This window comes from Colossoma macropomum, unplaced genomic scaffold, assembly GCF_904425465.1.
Source record: "Colossoma macropomum unplaced genomic scaffold, Colossoma_macropomum, whole genome shotgun sequence".
Lineage (NCBI taxonomy): Eukaryota > Metazoa > Chordata > Actinopteri > Characiformes > Serrasalmidae > Colossoma > Colossoma macropomum.
In genome coordinates, this window is record NW_023494809.1 from 13535378 (window position 1) to 13551770 (window position 16393).

A 16393-nucleotide genomic window follows, 5' to 3' on the forward strand; every position below is an offset into this window, starting at 1 on the left:
ACTGGATTGATGTCCTGGAGTTAAAGTACTCTACTCTAGCCTTTCCATCAGTTTTTATTTTCTGACAGCATAACCTCTCTTGGCAATGCATTACTGTCATAAGCTTATCAAACATAAACAACATTCAGAACAAGTCAGAACCCTCCTGAGAATTTTTCCCCCTATAATTCCCAATATAAGTAATAAGTGAACAATAAAGTAGAAGTAACATACTTTTACAAAGAAAAATTTTGTTTAACCTAATTTAAATTCAGTCAACATCAGGGGGCAGCAAAGCACAGCCAACCAACACTGAACACAGAGCAGGACCACTTCAAAATCTAAAGGTTTATTTTACAAATAACTTACAGAAACTCATAACAACATACAAAGTAACGATGATACATCCAGCAATTAATATCTGAATGAAGATGTTCATCCACCATTGATGTCTGCAATGAAATATATATACACCTTGCAACTGAATAACAATTCTTACAAAACAATTATGTACAAGTTTTTTTTTGTTCTATAAGTCTCTTTTACGATTCCCTTGTCCTTCTACTGAAGTCCTCAGTAGTACCTTAAGACCATAAGTTCCTTAAGACGTCTGTTAAAAGGGGCTCCAGGGCTGTCTTTACCTCTTAAAATCAGTCAACAAAGGTACATTTATCTGCGCGTGATGTTCTCTCAGGGCACGATGCACGTGGCCTTTCGCAGGGCCAGATATCCGGCCACTACATCTGTGGGAAGCAGCCGGATGTAGGAGAACTCTTCAGATGAAGTGAAGCGCAGTTTGGTCTGAGGGTCTGTGTAGTTTGCCTAGAGAACAATGTGGCCCAAAACAGTTTACAAAAAGTAGTTTCATATGCATACAATGCACACAAACTACAAACACAGTCAGATGAGTTTTCTATTCAAAACCTTTCATAAGATCCTCCTTAGTGTCATGAGCTTCTGTTTTGCCTAATGACTTCTTTTTGCAAATAACTTTGTATCACTGACATTACCTTTGCATTTCACTGTGTTAAATGGTTGATCTTGCCGTTTCAATATATGACAATTGTATTTATGTCACCACCTAATCACATATAGCATACATAACATAGAAGTAGCATTTACATAGACATCACCAGGGTTATACGTGGATCTAAGAAACAATGCTTACTCACTGGTAATCCTGATATATCGGAGTACTTTTTAGGAGGCTTCATTGAAGGAGGTGCATCTATATTATAATCTGTTGGAAGGAGCCAGAAGACATTTCTTTAGACATATATTCAAAAAGTAATCTGACTTGACAGAAAAGTAATTTAAATTTGAATTGAGGAGTTCTTAGACTTACAGTTTGGATCACTGATTTTCCAGGGCAGTGCTCTCTCTGCTGCCAAAATTTGCTTCAGATTCTTCCATGTCCGATTCTTCTTCCCCTGCTGCCGCCCCACCAATACCTGAGTGCTACAAAAAAAGAGAGTGTAGAGAAACGCAGGAATTGTTCTATTCACATATATATGCAAATGTAGTGCGAGTCATTGTCAGCATGTGGAAATGTTGACATATCGTGGCAACTTAAACTGAGCATGTCTATTTTTTAAACAATAGTTCAGAGCAAAATCAGATTTACATAATTTTCGCAAACATAGTCAACCGGCCAAGACATGTTTGGTCCCCAAAGTATGTTTCTTTAATTTGGACCCAACATTCTAAAAGTAACAGAAGTCTATGAGAACAAACATTTTGGTAGCTCCAATGCAAATCTAAACAAGCAAACACTGGAGACCAAACATGTCTTGGCTGATAGACTATGTTTTAGGAAGGGGAAAATTGTGAAAATGGTGTATTAGTAGGTTTGGCTTTTTGGACTATACAAGACAGGTCAACAAGGTCAATCCAGTTGTATACCCTTGTTATATCTCACCCAAAGGCAGTATCAAGTTTAACTGCAAAACTGAGATTCCATCAAAAGGCTTACCACAAACTTTGGGTCTTTAAAAGGCAAAGGCTTGGCGACAGGCTCTGCAGGTGGTGGACAGACATCTGCTGCGGTAAGCAACTTCCCATCTGCTGAATCAACCACCACAATCTGATAGAATACACACAGAGCCAACAACAATTAGCCACAAGTGCAAATAAGCTAATATCCAACAAGTCTGTCAGTTAAGTCAGAAGAAGATAAGTCAGATAATAGCATGATGCGTGATGCTACTGACACCAAAGTGAAAATGTTCACTTAGATGCTGAACAATAACATTTCACTAAGGTGGAGTCTCGATAGTGACAGAAACATATTTGAGCACATAACACTGGAAATCGTTTAAAGAGTATTGCTCCACAATAGGGGTGCAACAACACAGTTTAAAGTTAGATAGACTATCCAATTCTGAGAAATTCAATTTCAATTTAATTTTTGATTTTTTATTTTGTTAAAAATGGCTCGATTGTACAAAGCTCCAATTCAGCGCTGCCCAAAGTGGGGCCCACAGCCCAAACTTGATCATAAAATGGTTTAATATGGCCCTACTTTAAGTTACCCTACGTCCCAGCCCTCGCCAAACGTGAAAACAAAAATTTTAATATGACTAATTCAATATATCTTTTATTCTCTTTAAGAACTGTCAAGGCCACAAAATGAAAATGGTAAAAAAGTTCAAAAAGTTACACCATTGTGTTACACTGAAAATACACATTTGCTAGAGAGCAAGAAACTGGACATTTGTACTATGCTCATCCTACCATTGTGAATTTAAAACACACGATTATAAGGTCAGCTGTATGACAATTTATTTCAGCTGTACAATTTCATTTCAAGTAGTTTCAAGTTTCCAAACAGAGAACCAGTCTTACCCCGTAAGGAAGACCTAGTTTTAGTCTGTCCCAGAGTGCTTTCAAACCAAAAAAAAATGGTAACATGGTGTACTAAGCAGTAGTGCACACAGGTAAATTAATAGGAAGCTGTAATTTCAGGTGGATTTTGAAGGGCTTCTTCATGTCAGGCCAGAGAAATGACATACAGTGGGTGAAATAACTATTGAACATGTCACCAATTTTCTAAATAAAAATATTTCTAACGGTGCTATTGACATGAAATTCTCACCAGATGTCGGTAACAACCCATCCAATCCACACATGGAAAGAAATCAAACCATAGATGTCCATAAATTATGTGTAATAATGAGAAATGACACAGGGAAAAAGTATTGAACGCATGAAGAAAGAGAGGTGCAAAAAGCCATGGAAAGTCATGACACCAGCTGAAATCTATCAGTAATAGATAGAACAGAATAGAAAAAAGAAATCCTGCCACTTAGTGCAAATTAATATCAGCTGGTTCAACTGATGGCCTATAAAAAGGTGTCTCATTACCAAGGTGCCACACAAGAAACATCTCATGATGGGTAAAACCAGTGAGCTCTCTCAAGACCTTCGCAACCTTATTGTTGCAAAACATACTGATGGCATTGGTTACAGAAGAATTTCTAAACTACTGAAAGTTCCAGTCAGCACTGTTGGGGCCATAATCAGGAAGTGGAAAGAACATCATTTCACCATAAACCAGCCATGACCAGGTGCTCCCTGCAAGATTTCAGACAGAGGAGTGAAAAGAATTATCAGAAGTTGTCCAAGAGCCAAGGACCACTTGTGGAGAGCTACAGAAAGACCTGGAATCAGCAGGTACAATTGTTTGCAAGAAAACAAGAAGTAATGCTGTATGCACACTCCCCACGCAAGACTCCATTGCTGAAGAAAAAGCATGTTGAAGCGTGTTTAAAGTTTGCTCAACATTTAGACAAGCCTGCGAAATACTGGGAGAATATAGTCTGGTCAGATGAGAACAAAATTGAGCTCTTTGGATGCCATAATACACACCACGTTTGGAGGTCAAAAGGCACTGCGTATCACCCCAAAAACACCATACGAACAGTGAAGTTTGGAGGTGGGAACATCATGGTGTGGGGTTGTTTTTCAGCATACGGCACTGGCACGCTTCATATGATTGAAGGAAGGATGAATGGACAAATGTACCGAGACATTCTTAATAAAAATCTGCTGCCATCTACCAGGATGATGAAGATGAAACGAGGGTGGACATTTCAGCAAGACAATGATCCCAAACACACAGCCAAGGAAACTCTCAATTGGTTTCAAAGAAAGAAAATAAAGCTGCTATAATGGCCCAGCCAATCACCTGACCTGAATCCAATTGAAAATCTATGGAAGGAACTAAAGCTCAGAGTTCATAGAAGGAGCCCACGAAACCTTGAGGATTTGAAGAGTGTGTGTGTGGAAGAATGGGCCAAAATCACACCTGAGCAATGCATGCGACTAGTTTCTCCATACGGGAGGCGCCTTGAAGCTGTCATCACCAACAAAGGCTTTTGTACGAAGTATTAAATAAATTTCAGTAAGCGTGTTCAATACTTTTTCCTTGTGTCATTTCTCATTATTACACAACATAATTTTGGACATCTATGGTTTGATTTCTGTGCATGTGTGGATTGGATGGGTTGTTACCGACATCTGGTGAGAATTTCATGTCAATAGCACCTTTAGAAATATTTACTTAGAAAATTGGTGACATGTTCAATACTTATTTCACCTGCTGTATCTCAAACAGAAAACCAGTCTCCTGCTGCAAGAGATACCTGGTTTTAGCCTGTCCCAAGCTGCTTTAATACTTAAAAATGACTGGCAACATGGTATATTGCGAAGTAGTGCACACAGGTAAATGAGTAAGAAGCTGAAATTTCAACGGGATATTAAAGGCCTTGTTCATGTCCGGCCAGAGAAATTACATATCCACAACAGAGAACCAGTCACCCACTGTGAGGAAAACCTGGTTTTATTCTGGACCATGGTAATCTTATACCTCTAAACTAGTAGTCAACTTACTACTTTGAGCAATAGTTCATAGAAGTAAATGAATAAGATGATGTATTTCAGGGACACTGAAGGCCTTATTCATCTTTGGCCAGACAAATAAGCAATCTTCAAAAGAGAACAGATATCAACCTTCAAACAAAACCTGGTTTAAATCTCTTCCCATGGTGATTTTATACCTGAGAACTAACTGACAAAATCGCCTGTTGAGCAAATGAATAATGCTAACCAAACACTAGAAGACATTGAAAAGACTTTTGAAAGACTAAAGTCTGACACCCTCTCACATCTAAAGACAGTGTCACAGTTTTTAGTCATAGACTATGATTTTGAAAAGACAGGAAATCCTGCAGTGTCACCATTTACAAGACTGCAAGTAGACTTTTGAGATTATTTCCCATCATGCACCTGGTGGAAATACACAAGCAGAGAAACCCCTTTCCTTCCACTTTATAGTGGTACAGATGGGAAGATACATTGGCTGAGCATGTAAAGATCTGGGGCTCAGCCCAGTTCACTGTAGAGCTGTATATTCTGGCAGATCATCACCCAGAATCTTTAAATTAACCTGTGCAATGTGCAGTTACTTTTTTATTTAACATAAAGATTTACACATCAACACAACATGCAGCGAATCAGCCTTGTTGGTTGGATATTATGCATTAAACCATAAAAAACAGTGTAACAGAAAGCAAAAAAAATAAATAAAATAAAATCTCTCTCTCTCTCTCGCTCGCTCCCTCCCTCTCTCTACTATCTCAAAAATTTAATATTCACATTATAGTTATATGTTTTCCCAATGGCAGGAGGAACACGGTGCACATTCTCAACTGTCATTAGTTCAAACAGAAACTGCGCATCGCATATGCAAACGTGAACATTCCCTTCAGTTTACGAATACGGAGCAAACATCTGCCGACGAATAAGCAGCCGAACGAATTAGAAGCTGCTTATAAAACGGTCTCGTTTAAATCCGATGTCGGCTCTGACCTGAGCTTGTCCAGCGCCAGATGAGGACTGTACTTTCTTCTTCTTGCTGCTGTTGGTCTGAAGTGGCTGCGCTGAGGCGGGACTCGCGGCTCTTTTCTTCCCTTTCGACTGAGCAGCCGTTAAAACCGGTACAAGTTTAATGGTGCCGGCAACCGCTGAACTGAACTCCCCTGTCAGAGAGGAGCCCGGAGTGGACGGTGCTGCCATGAGTGTTAACAGAGGTCAGCACTAAACCCTCTGGACATACTGTTAGCAACATGCTAACAAATAACAGCACCACTCGTGATACAGAAATTAATGTCCGTCTTAATTCCACCCGAAAAAATACGTTCCGCCCTGTTTGTAGTTCCGCGTCGTGGTTGCCTCCTCCTTCCGCATTAAAACAAACACATTAAACAAACAAACAAACAAAACTACAAAAATAAATACAATTACAAAAAGCAAAATTGAAACAAAAACAAGCAAACAACAACCTCATAAATAAACAAACTGAAAAAGTATATACAAATGTTTAAAAGCTGTGTAAAATTTATAATAAAAACTGTATAAAAACTGTAAAGGTGCATTATATGCCAGGCCTATGAAAATGTGCTTAAATAATTATATAACAGCCTATAAAATCATATACAATCTCTTTGAATTTCACAAACCAGATATGATATGCTGCACATAACTGCAATTACATAAAAGAAGAAATAAATGAATAAATAAATAAATGAATCAAGCAGTTCCCATAAGCCATTCAGCCTGCATTCAGACTTTGGGCTAAATGTGATTTGAATTTGAACCACGGCCGACACATTCTCCTTCCCCTCTCCTAACAGTTAGCACAGAAATTAAGTTTGATTTATGCTTTATGACAAGCTACCTCATTATGGAATATGGGACGATAATGGCATTTACATTTCAATCTCATCTATTGCCCAGGAACAAAATGACTAATTAACTTTGGGCACAAGCAGGCCTGTAGGTGTGCCTTGGAGCCAATTCATTCTCCTCTCTCTCATGAGTTAAAGACAATACCCACCTCAGTGCTTTGGGCAAAAAAGAGAGAAAGAAATCCATTATTCATACTACAGTAATAGCATTTGGAAGATTTACAGTGCCAACCATGCAGAGGATGAATAATACATCTTCATCATCCTCTCTTCCTTTCCCTCACTCTATTTTCTTCTTTTCTTTTATCACAGGAATGAAAACGAGAGAGAGAGAGAGAGAGGATGAACCTATAATGATGCAAATATTACGACAGCCATTTATTTGTTTACAGGCCTAGTGTTATATATATGTATATATATATATATATATGTATGTGTATATGTATATATATATATATGTGTATGTGTATATATATATATATATATATATATATATATATATATATATATATGTACATATATATATATATATATATATATATATGTATATATACACATATACATATATATATTATATATAAAGGCATTGCTAAGGCATTGCTAAGGCTCTAGCTTTCCAGCAAAACCCCCAAGACTTTTGGGGTAATATTCTGTGGAATGGTATGTCACAGGTGAACATTTTGGAATGATGTGGGTCTCACTACATCTGATGTAAAGCAAGAGTCTAAACGGGCAGTTCATGCCTGAAAACCCGTCCAGTGGAGCCAAATTAAAACATTTCTGCAAAGAAAAGTGGGCCCAAATTCCTTGATGTAAACAACTTATTGCAAGTTATCGCAAACGTTTGATTGCAGCTATTACTGCCAAGAGTGGCACAACCAGTCATTAGGTTTAGGGGGCAGTCAATAAATAGAATAATCATTTAAAAGCTGCATTTTGTGTTTACTTGTGTTGTCTTTATCTTATATTAGCAGTAATTAGATAAGCTGATCAGTTTAAATAAACAGAAGAAATTAGGAAGGGAGCTCTGTGCAGGCCACTGGAATTCCTCCAAACTCATCAAACCATGTCTTTATAGACCTTGCATTGTGTACATGCTGTTGCAGTATTGCTGTTGCATTAACATTATTCTTAACTGTAACTAAGGGGCTTAGCCCAAACTCTGAAAAACAGCCCCAGACTGTGATCCGTCCTCCACCAAACTTTACTATTGGTACTTTACAGTCCAGTAGGTAGTGTTCTCCTGGCATCTGCCAAACCCAGATTCGTCCATCAGACTACCAGATAGTAAAATGTGACTCATCACTCCAGAGTACATGTTTCCACTGCTCCAGAGTGGACGTGACGGCTCCAGCCAACACTTGGCATTAAACATAGTGATCTTATACTTATCTGTAGCTGTTCGATCATGGAAACCCATTTCGCAAAGTTTTGATGTACAGTTCTTGTGCTGATGTTGCTTCTAGAGGCAGGAACTCTGTAGTGAGTGATGCAACAGAGGGTAGGTGATTTTTTACGTGCTACATGCTTTAGCACTCGTTAGCCCTGCTCTGCAACTAGTCTACCTCTTTTTGGCTGATCTGTTTTTGCTCCTAGACATATAGATATGTGATATATATATATATATATATATATATATATATATATATATATATATATACATGAAAAAACTGATATAAACTGACTTAGTACAGTACTAGGCCACCATGAACTGAACAACCATCAATGCCCCTTGTTATAGATTCTCTGGTATAGAGGTCTCTGGTACTGTGGAGGTATGGAACATCATTCTTTTCCCATGTGATTAAGTGGTGACTGCATATGATTTTCACAATTTTTCAAATCATTACACTATATTCAGTGACCCCTTGTGCCCTGATATACATATATACACACATACATATGCGTGTGCCACACACCTTTTGATTCCCTTGGGGCTGAGAAAATCTGCAGTCTTATTTTAAATGCAAACAAAAGGCGAGTGCCACCTCAGAAGAATACGTGTCTCTTTCCCATTTTCACTTTTTGCTCCCTTGTGTTTGCTTTGCATTCCATTATTTGAATAAACAAGAGTCTCATCATCTGTGCTGTCGTCAGCATCTGACATTTTTCCAGCAGAGAGAACATCACGGTTAGAGAGATAGATAGAAAGATGCAATTGATGAACCATAATTGTTAAAGGCCTTAGACGGACTAAGTCACTTTTAGTTTTGTTGTGATGTCTGATCTTTTTTTCTTTCTTTCTTCCAGTCATTGCCAGCATTTGAAAATTGGAGAAATAAACCATGGAATATTCATGTCACAGTTGCTGGTGTGTTCGTTTCTACAGCTGATGTTATTTAACAGTCTTCTTACATGTATAGCGTAAATGTAGAATAGTAGTAGAGGAAAAAAGTAAATGTAGAAAAAAAGGCCAGTCAGGCACTAGCAGTTTTTTAGATGTGAAGTGCCTCATGGCTTGTAACTCACTCACTCACTGAGCAGTCTAAAGCACTCAAATAGATTTTGGTGCTTTGCATCAACAATACAGAGGGTCCTTGTTTTTGACCACAAATAGAACAGAAAAATCTAAAAGATTAAATGAAAACATATTTTATTAACGTGACATTTCCAGCACATTTTTGGAAACATCTGTGAATAAAAAGTTCTAAAACAATAAAAAGCACAGTGTTAAAACTAGCCCTGCCATGTGGAGGCTGTACTTTAGTGAAGCTAGCTCTTGCTTTTAAATATTTAAATTTTTTTTGAAATGGTGCCATATAACGAGCACCAAAAGGGTTATTGAAATAATACTGTATACATTCTGTATACACACAACACAGTAACTAAAAAACACTTGCGATGTGAGTTATTTTTGTGGTACAAAAAAGATCTTCAGGGTGAATCTCCAGTAAGACCTTTGAAAACTCATGAATGAGGTTGCTATGTAAATATCAGAAGGTGGCCAAAGGCCCGTTCTGCTTTAAATTGTTTAACTAATCTAAGGGCAATTTAGTCTCTCCAATTCTCCTGACTGCATGTCTTTGGACTGCACTCGGAGGAAACCCATACAGACATGGGGAGAGCATGGAAACTCCACACAGAAAGGACCATGACCACTCTAAGCCCACATAAACAAACTGAAGATCTTATTTTGTACATACTCTGAGAAGAACCAGTTCATTGGAAGAGACCATTATGCATGGAAGAGTTGAAGGCAAAAAAGAAAGAAGTATACAATCACAGGAATTATTAACAAACCATTCAGAAGCCTGAAGACCCAAACAGAAGACAGGATATTCTGGAGAAACACTGTCCATATGGATGGCACTTAATGATAAAACAGGATGTTAAGGGTGTGCAATGATTTTTATTGTCCTATTCCTGACCTGAGATGCAGGTAAAGGCCCTGGAGGGAGGGCAAGTAAGACCCACTATTTTTTTCAGCAGTCCGGATTATCCTTTGTAGTCTGGTTATGTCTTGTTTGGTGAGCCAAACCAGACTGTAATGGATGTGCAAAGGACAGACTCAATAATAGCTCTGCACAATTTAGTCAGCTGCTCCTGTGGAAGATTGTACTTCCTTATTGATGTAGAAGGCACATCTTTTGCTGTGCCTTTTTAAGATGGAAGTTGAATTAATCTCCCACCTAAGGTCCCTGCTGATGATGGTTCCCAGAAACCTGCAGTATTCCATTGTTAACACAGTGCTGTTGAGAATGTGGTGTGTTGGGGGGAATTATTTCTGAAATCCATTGTCAAGAGTGTTAAGCTGTAGTTTATTGTGACTGCACCAGATGGAAAGTCATTATGAGGAATGAGGCTGATGACCATCATGTCATCTGCAAATTCCATGATCTTGACAGAAGGATGAGGAAAAGTCATTAGTACAGATGGATATATAGAACAGTGGGGAAAGTACACAACAGGCAAATTGAAATGGATCCAGCAGTGGACCTGTGGTGTCCTTAAGATAGGTCAACACAAGTTTCTCAAAGGGCTTCATCACTACTGACCGGGGTAGATTTAGTGATTCTGGGGCTCCAGGCAAGAGACATGAATGGTGCCCATGGATGCACATTTTTAAATTGTGGCTGTGAGAGCTTTGCAACTGTCTTCACTGCAAAAAGTACCGTTTTTGCAATGTGATTTATCTAATATTTTTAATATATTGTGAGATTATTTAGCTCATTTCCCAGATGTTTTTGCTTAAGTATTTCTATTAAGTAGAATGATCTCACTATATTGGCCGATAATTTTGCTTGTTTAAGAAATAATGCTTAAAACAAGCAAAATTATCTGCCAATATAGTGAGATAATGCATAAACTAATGAGTAGTGATGTAATAAGTAATCCCATTACATTCTGAGAGAAGTAATTAGTAATGGAATATGTTTTTGTGTGATTACCCCAACACTGGAGCTGTCTATACTAACATTAATGCTAGCATTATGCCCAATCTGGGAATGTACTGACCAACTTTTTGCTTTTCTTGTTCTTTTTGTGTTTCTCTGCTGCACTTGGATAACTTAATTTATCTGATTTTCCCTCTCAGCATCACACTGAAGAACCTCACATAGATTATCCTGTAATTACCTTGTTCATTCCAGTCTTTCATTATGCTGTTGTGTCATCATGTAACGACATGAAAAATTCCATTATAACAATGACCAGGTGGGGTGGTGTTGCATTGAAATTACTGAAAAGGATCACTATAGGTGCAAATAACACTTTCTGTTTTTAAAATGTATGTGTATATAATGAGCCCTTGGCTCACTGGGGCCCTTGGACGCTGCCTAGCTTTGCCTAGTGCAAAGGCTGACCCTGCCATGGACATCAAAACATAAGGCCTGTAATCATTTAGTCCTGAGTTGGTACTGGTATGTAGGAAGATGGAACTATGCCCTGATCTAGTGATCTATTTAAGATCTTTGTGAAGACTGGGGCCAGCTAGAGAGATGATGTAAACCATCTTCACAAATCTTTAATACAGATAGAATGACAGTAGGGGGCGAGGGGGATGTTGTGTTGACTCATTGAGCAGACTGAATTCATGGGAACGAGGTGTGAGGGCTCTGGCTTCCCAAACCTGCAATAAAACTCATTCAGGTCATTAGATGGTTGTTGGCTCGCAGAGTGAAGGTGTAACATTTGGTAAACTATCTGGATGCTCCCGGATGTAAAAGTTCAAAGAGTACGGATGATAGTTGGTTCTAAGATTCTAAGGCCTTTCCACACAGACACAGGATCGTTGGTTGAGAACTTGTTCACCAACTTTTCAGTATAGTTCCTTTTATCTTTCCTGATTTCCTTTGTCAGTGTGTTCCCGGCCTGGTGGAACAGGATCCTATCTCCACTTTGATAAGCAGCCTCCTTAGCCTGACAAAGCTGTATAAGTTTGGCAGTGAACCATGGTTTGGCATTGCTGATTTTTTTGCAGGTTCTAGTGGGGGCACACATATGTCCTAATAATAATAGCTGTTATAGGATGTCACAGTGTCACTAAGCTCATCCAGATCAGCAGTTGTCAATTCAAAAGCACTCTGATCAGTGTAATCAAAGCAGTCTCGTAGTTCCAACTTAACCTAGTTTGTACACCTCTTCACGATGGTAACAACAGGCTTAGCAGATTTTAGTTTCCACTTGTAAGTGGGAATTAGGTGGACTAGACAGTGGTCAGGATGACCTAATGCTACACATGGGATGGAGTGGTATGCATTCTTTAAAACTATGTAGCAGTGGTTCAAAATATTGCTACCCTTTGGTGCCGTATTTTAGTATGTTTTTGTCTCCTGACAGAGCAAAAACTTGACATAGTACAGCTGTAAGATAGATGAGCTGCAGTTTTTTGTCATGTAATCAAGTTAAAATTAGCATGGTGGCAAATTAGTTGCCATTTTCAAGGGGTTTAGTTTTTCAGTGAGCTGCAGCAACATAGTCCAGCTTGGTAGCGAATATAAATGTCAGCTTAAATTCATTAGATTTATTCTTATTTTTACCAACGTTCTGTAAAGCTTGTCCTATGCAATAGTTGCAGTAAAAGAACATATTTGTGGGCAGATTAATTGTAGAGAAACATTTCCAGAACCCAGATACAGAGCCCTAATGAGCAAGCCAAGGGAGACAGTGGCAGGAAAAACTCTCTGAAAGCATAAGAGAGAAAATACATTAGAAAAGTGGAGTAACAAGCATCAGCACTTGTTGCACTGCATTTTTAAAAGCATCACACTAGTGTTTTTTTGGCCCCTTAATGCAGCATGGAACACTCTCAGCCTCTCTATACAGTTAGGCTAAAACACCTGTTGCAAAATGAGCACAAGAGGCATAAGAGCCTTTGAACTAATTACTTTTTAGGAATATAATACATATTCTATTATGTTTTATGGTATAATAGTTTAAACTAAATACATCATTATAAGTAATGTCTTATATAATACTGAAGTGCTAAATGGATGTACTCATGTTCCACAGAGGCCTGAAAAACATTACAGTCTGTGTACACACACACATACACGTCTTATTATTATGAAATCTGAGACGTTCATAGCGGTAAATCACAAATGCTGTATCTCAGATAGAAGAGGCTGCTAGCCTCCTGCCCCCCAAACTGCAATTTCAGATTCCCAGGCCTGGCTTATCTGATTGTATTTTCTTGCTCTTCCCTCAGTTGGCTCGCACTGAAACCTTTTCACTCCCACTGTGGCTGAAACGCCTGCTCTCATATAGAACAGAGATGGCGAGACAGCTAGAGAATGCACTTGACGTCTCATTCATATTTCATCATGACGACGTTGCCGTTACAAGCGGCCGGTACACGTGGTACATAAATAAACTAGAGCAGGAGATGCCGTGTTGCAGCTCCATTGCAAACAAGCATGAATGTTTTATGAGGCAAAGTTGAACTGCAGTAAATGAGAGAAAGGGTCGTTTCCCCAGGCCATTGTTTCTAATACCACCCCTACTCAATAAACATTGAATCCACCAAGAAGAGGCCTGCTGTGTGTGTGTGTGTATGTGTCAAAGCTGTTAATGTAGATGTTTACATTTTGTGTTTCTTCTGGATGAAAACACACACCCATCTCCCTGCTGGGTGCGGGATCAGGCCCGATCCACCTGCCAGATGAGGCTATCAAATGGATCTCAACTAAAACTGAAACCAAGAAACACTGTGTACACTCTCTACACACTGCAAAAACTGGTATCTTGTCAAGTGGACGTATCTTAAAGAGGAACTCCACTGATTTTCTGTAATTTCAGTATAATTAATGAGTTAAGATGTAAACAAAGTCATATAGAGTGCTTTGATGTGAGATCGATGTGGAGAAACTTTCAGCTTTTTTTTTTTACAGTGTTGCTCATAGGAACCAGGGGTCATGATGTCTACAGTGCAAATATGGCCATTTTATTTACTATTCAAAACGGCCAGTGCACCTACACGTCTATTGAGTTTTGATAATGTAATGTTAATAATGGTAAAATAGTGGTAAAACTTTAAAAAAGTTTTCTCTGGGGGCTTTTCTGCCTTAGAATACTGTGAATCCATCTCTCTGCCATGAATTTATTTTGAAACCTACAAAACTTTACCTCCAAACCATCATAACAGCGTATTCACACCATTCTTAGGTAATAAATTCCTGTGAAGTAGCTTTCAGAGGCATTAAATTCTCTGTATGTCTGGTTCCTATTACCACCACTGTAAATGATTCTGACTGTAAATTTCTCCACAATACAGCATTTCACATCAAACCACTCTAAATGACATTGTCTACATCTTAATGATTGAATCAAGCAGAAATTTTGAAAAAAAAAATGAAATTACCCTTTAAAATGTAAAGTCATTCAGAGTGGTTTGATGTAAAATATGTTGTGCTAGAAAAAACTTACTGAGTCAGAATCATTTCCAGTGGTATTAATAGGAACCACACATTAAACGACTTTAATGTCTCCAAAAGCTCCCTTATAGAAAGTTATTACATGAAATATGTATGAACGTACACTGTTTTGTGACACTTTTGAGATCAGGTTTTGAGAATTTGAGAAGGTTTTTAACATAATCTTAAAATAAATTCAGAGTGGAGAGATAAATGCAGGGCATTTTTTTTTACTTTTCTTTTGATTTACAATTAATTTACCAGTATCAACATTACATATAAAATCTCAGAAGACACATGCAGGTTTACTGGTCATTGTGGATGCCAAATAAAATGGTGTAGGTGCCAGGATCCCTGGTTCCTATCACCACTACTGTAAAGAAAATCTGAGCAAATGTCTCTACAATGAACCAGTTTGAATCAAACCACTGTGAAGGTTTACATCTCAACAAATGATTTATACAGAAACTTCTGAAGCTCCTCTTTAAATTTAGCCAATGTATCTAACATATTTTGTGTTTTTGCTTATGCAGTGCCCTCCACAAATATTGACACCCCTGTCAATCATGAGCTTTAAAAATATTCCTACTTGCTTATCTTTTTGATGTTTCATTCAAAATATTAGCAAATATTTGTTTGGTATAATCATGTTGTGAAATAAATATTTTCTGAAATCTATGTGTGGCGGCACGGTGGCACAGTGGGTAGCGCTGTCACCTCACAGCAAGAATGGCCTGGGTTCGATTCCCGGCCGGGCGACTAGGGTCATTTCTGTGTGGAGTTTGCCTGTTCTCCCCGTGTCTGCGTGGGTTTCTTCCGGGTACTCCGGTTTCCTCCCACAGTCCAAAAACATGCAGTCAGGCTGATTGGACATGCTGAATTGCCCCTAGGTGTGAGTGTGTGTGTGACTGTGTATGTCTGCCCTGCGATGGACTGGCGACCTGTCCAGGGTGTATCCTGCCTTCTGCCCAATGACAGCTGGGATAGGCTCCAGCACCCCACCGTGACCCAGAAGGATAAGCAGTTTAGATGATGTATGTATGTATGTATGTATGAAATCTATGTGTGCCACAATTATATGCACCCCTAGAAATTTTAAGTATAAGTATAACTGAAGTATATTCCCGCTCATGTTTTATGTTTTTAAGGTCACCTGAGTGATTAAGAACACTTAAACGGTCAGTCATGGCTTCCTAATTCACTTGGAAATATATATGAGATGAAACAGCATTCTTCTATTGTTACAATGTCAAGCCTGTAACAATAGAAGAACCTTTTTTGGTGCCATATAGAACCCTTTTCAAAAAATGTTCTATTTAGAACCTTATAAAACACATTCTCCGTTAATCTGAAGAACACTCTCACGATTCAAAGAACCCTTTAATCATGCAAAGGTTCTTTGAGTGCTCATGGTTCTCTATAAAACCATAGTTTTCTTTACTAAAGAACCTCTAAAGAACCATTTTTTTAAGTGTGCAGCCTTAAAGGAGAATTCCACTGATTTTCCACATTGTCTGCATAGGAATTGTTAAAGTGTAAAAAAGTTATTCAGAGTGGTTAGATGTGAAATGCTTCATTCCAGAGAGAGGTTGTTTTACAATAGTATTGTAATGAGGTTTTAGCCTAAAATGCCTTTTTAAAAATAAAATGGTGGAGAGAAACATGCAGGGCACTCTAAGGCAAAGTAGGACCCAAAGAAAACTAGTAATTTTTTCTTTTTTACACATTTTCCAAAACAGTCCTAGTAGTTCTCAATGGGTATATATTTTTGTTGTTTTTCTTTTTTAAGTAAACAAAAGGGACTGAGCGCTTCAAACA

General features: G+C 38.3%; 1 protein-coding gene across 1 annotated transcript; it reads right to left on the reverse strand.

The window, feature by feature from the left end:
* Window positions 1-312: 312 nt before the first annotated feature.
* On the reverse strand, window positions 313-6157 carry ino80c (INO80 complex subunit C). The gene is given in 6 exon segments (XM_036558917.1): window positions 313-801; window positions 1152-1219; window positions 1325-1409; window positions 1411-1437; window positions 1952-2062; window positions 5848-6157. Coding segments are annotated over 6 exon segments (630 nt in total). The 5' UTR covers window positions 6055-6157; the 3' UTR covers window positions 313-669.
* Window positions 6158-16393: the final 10236 nt, after the last annotated feature.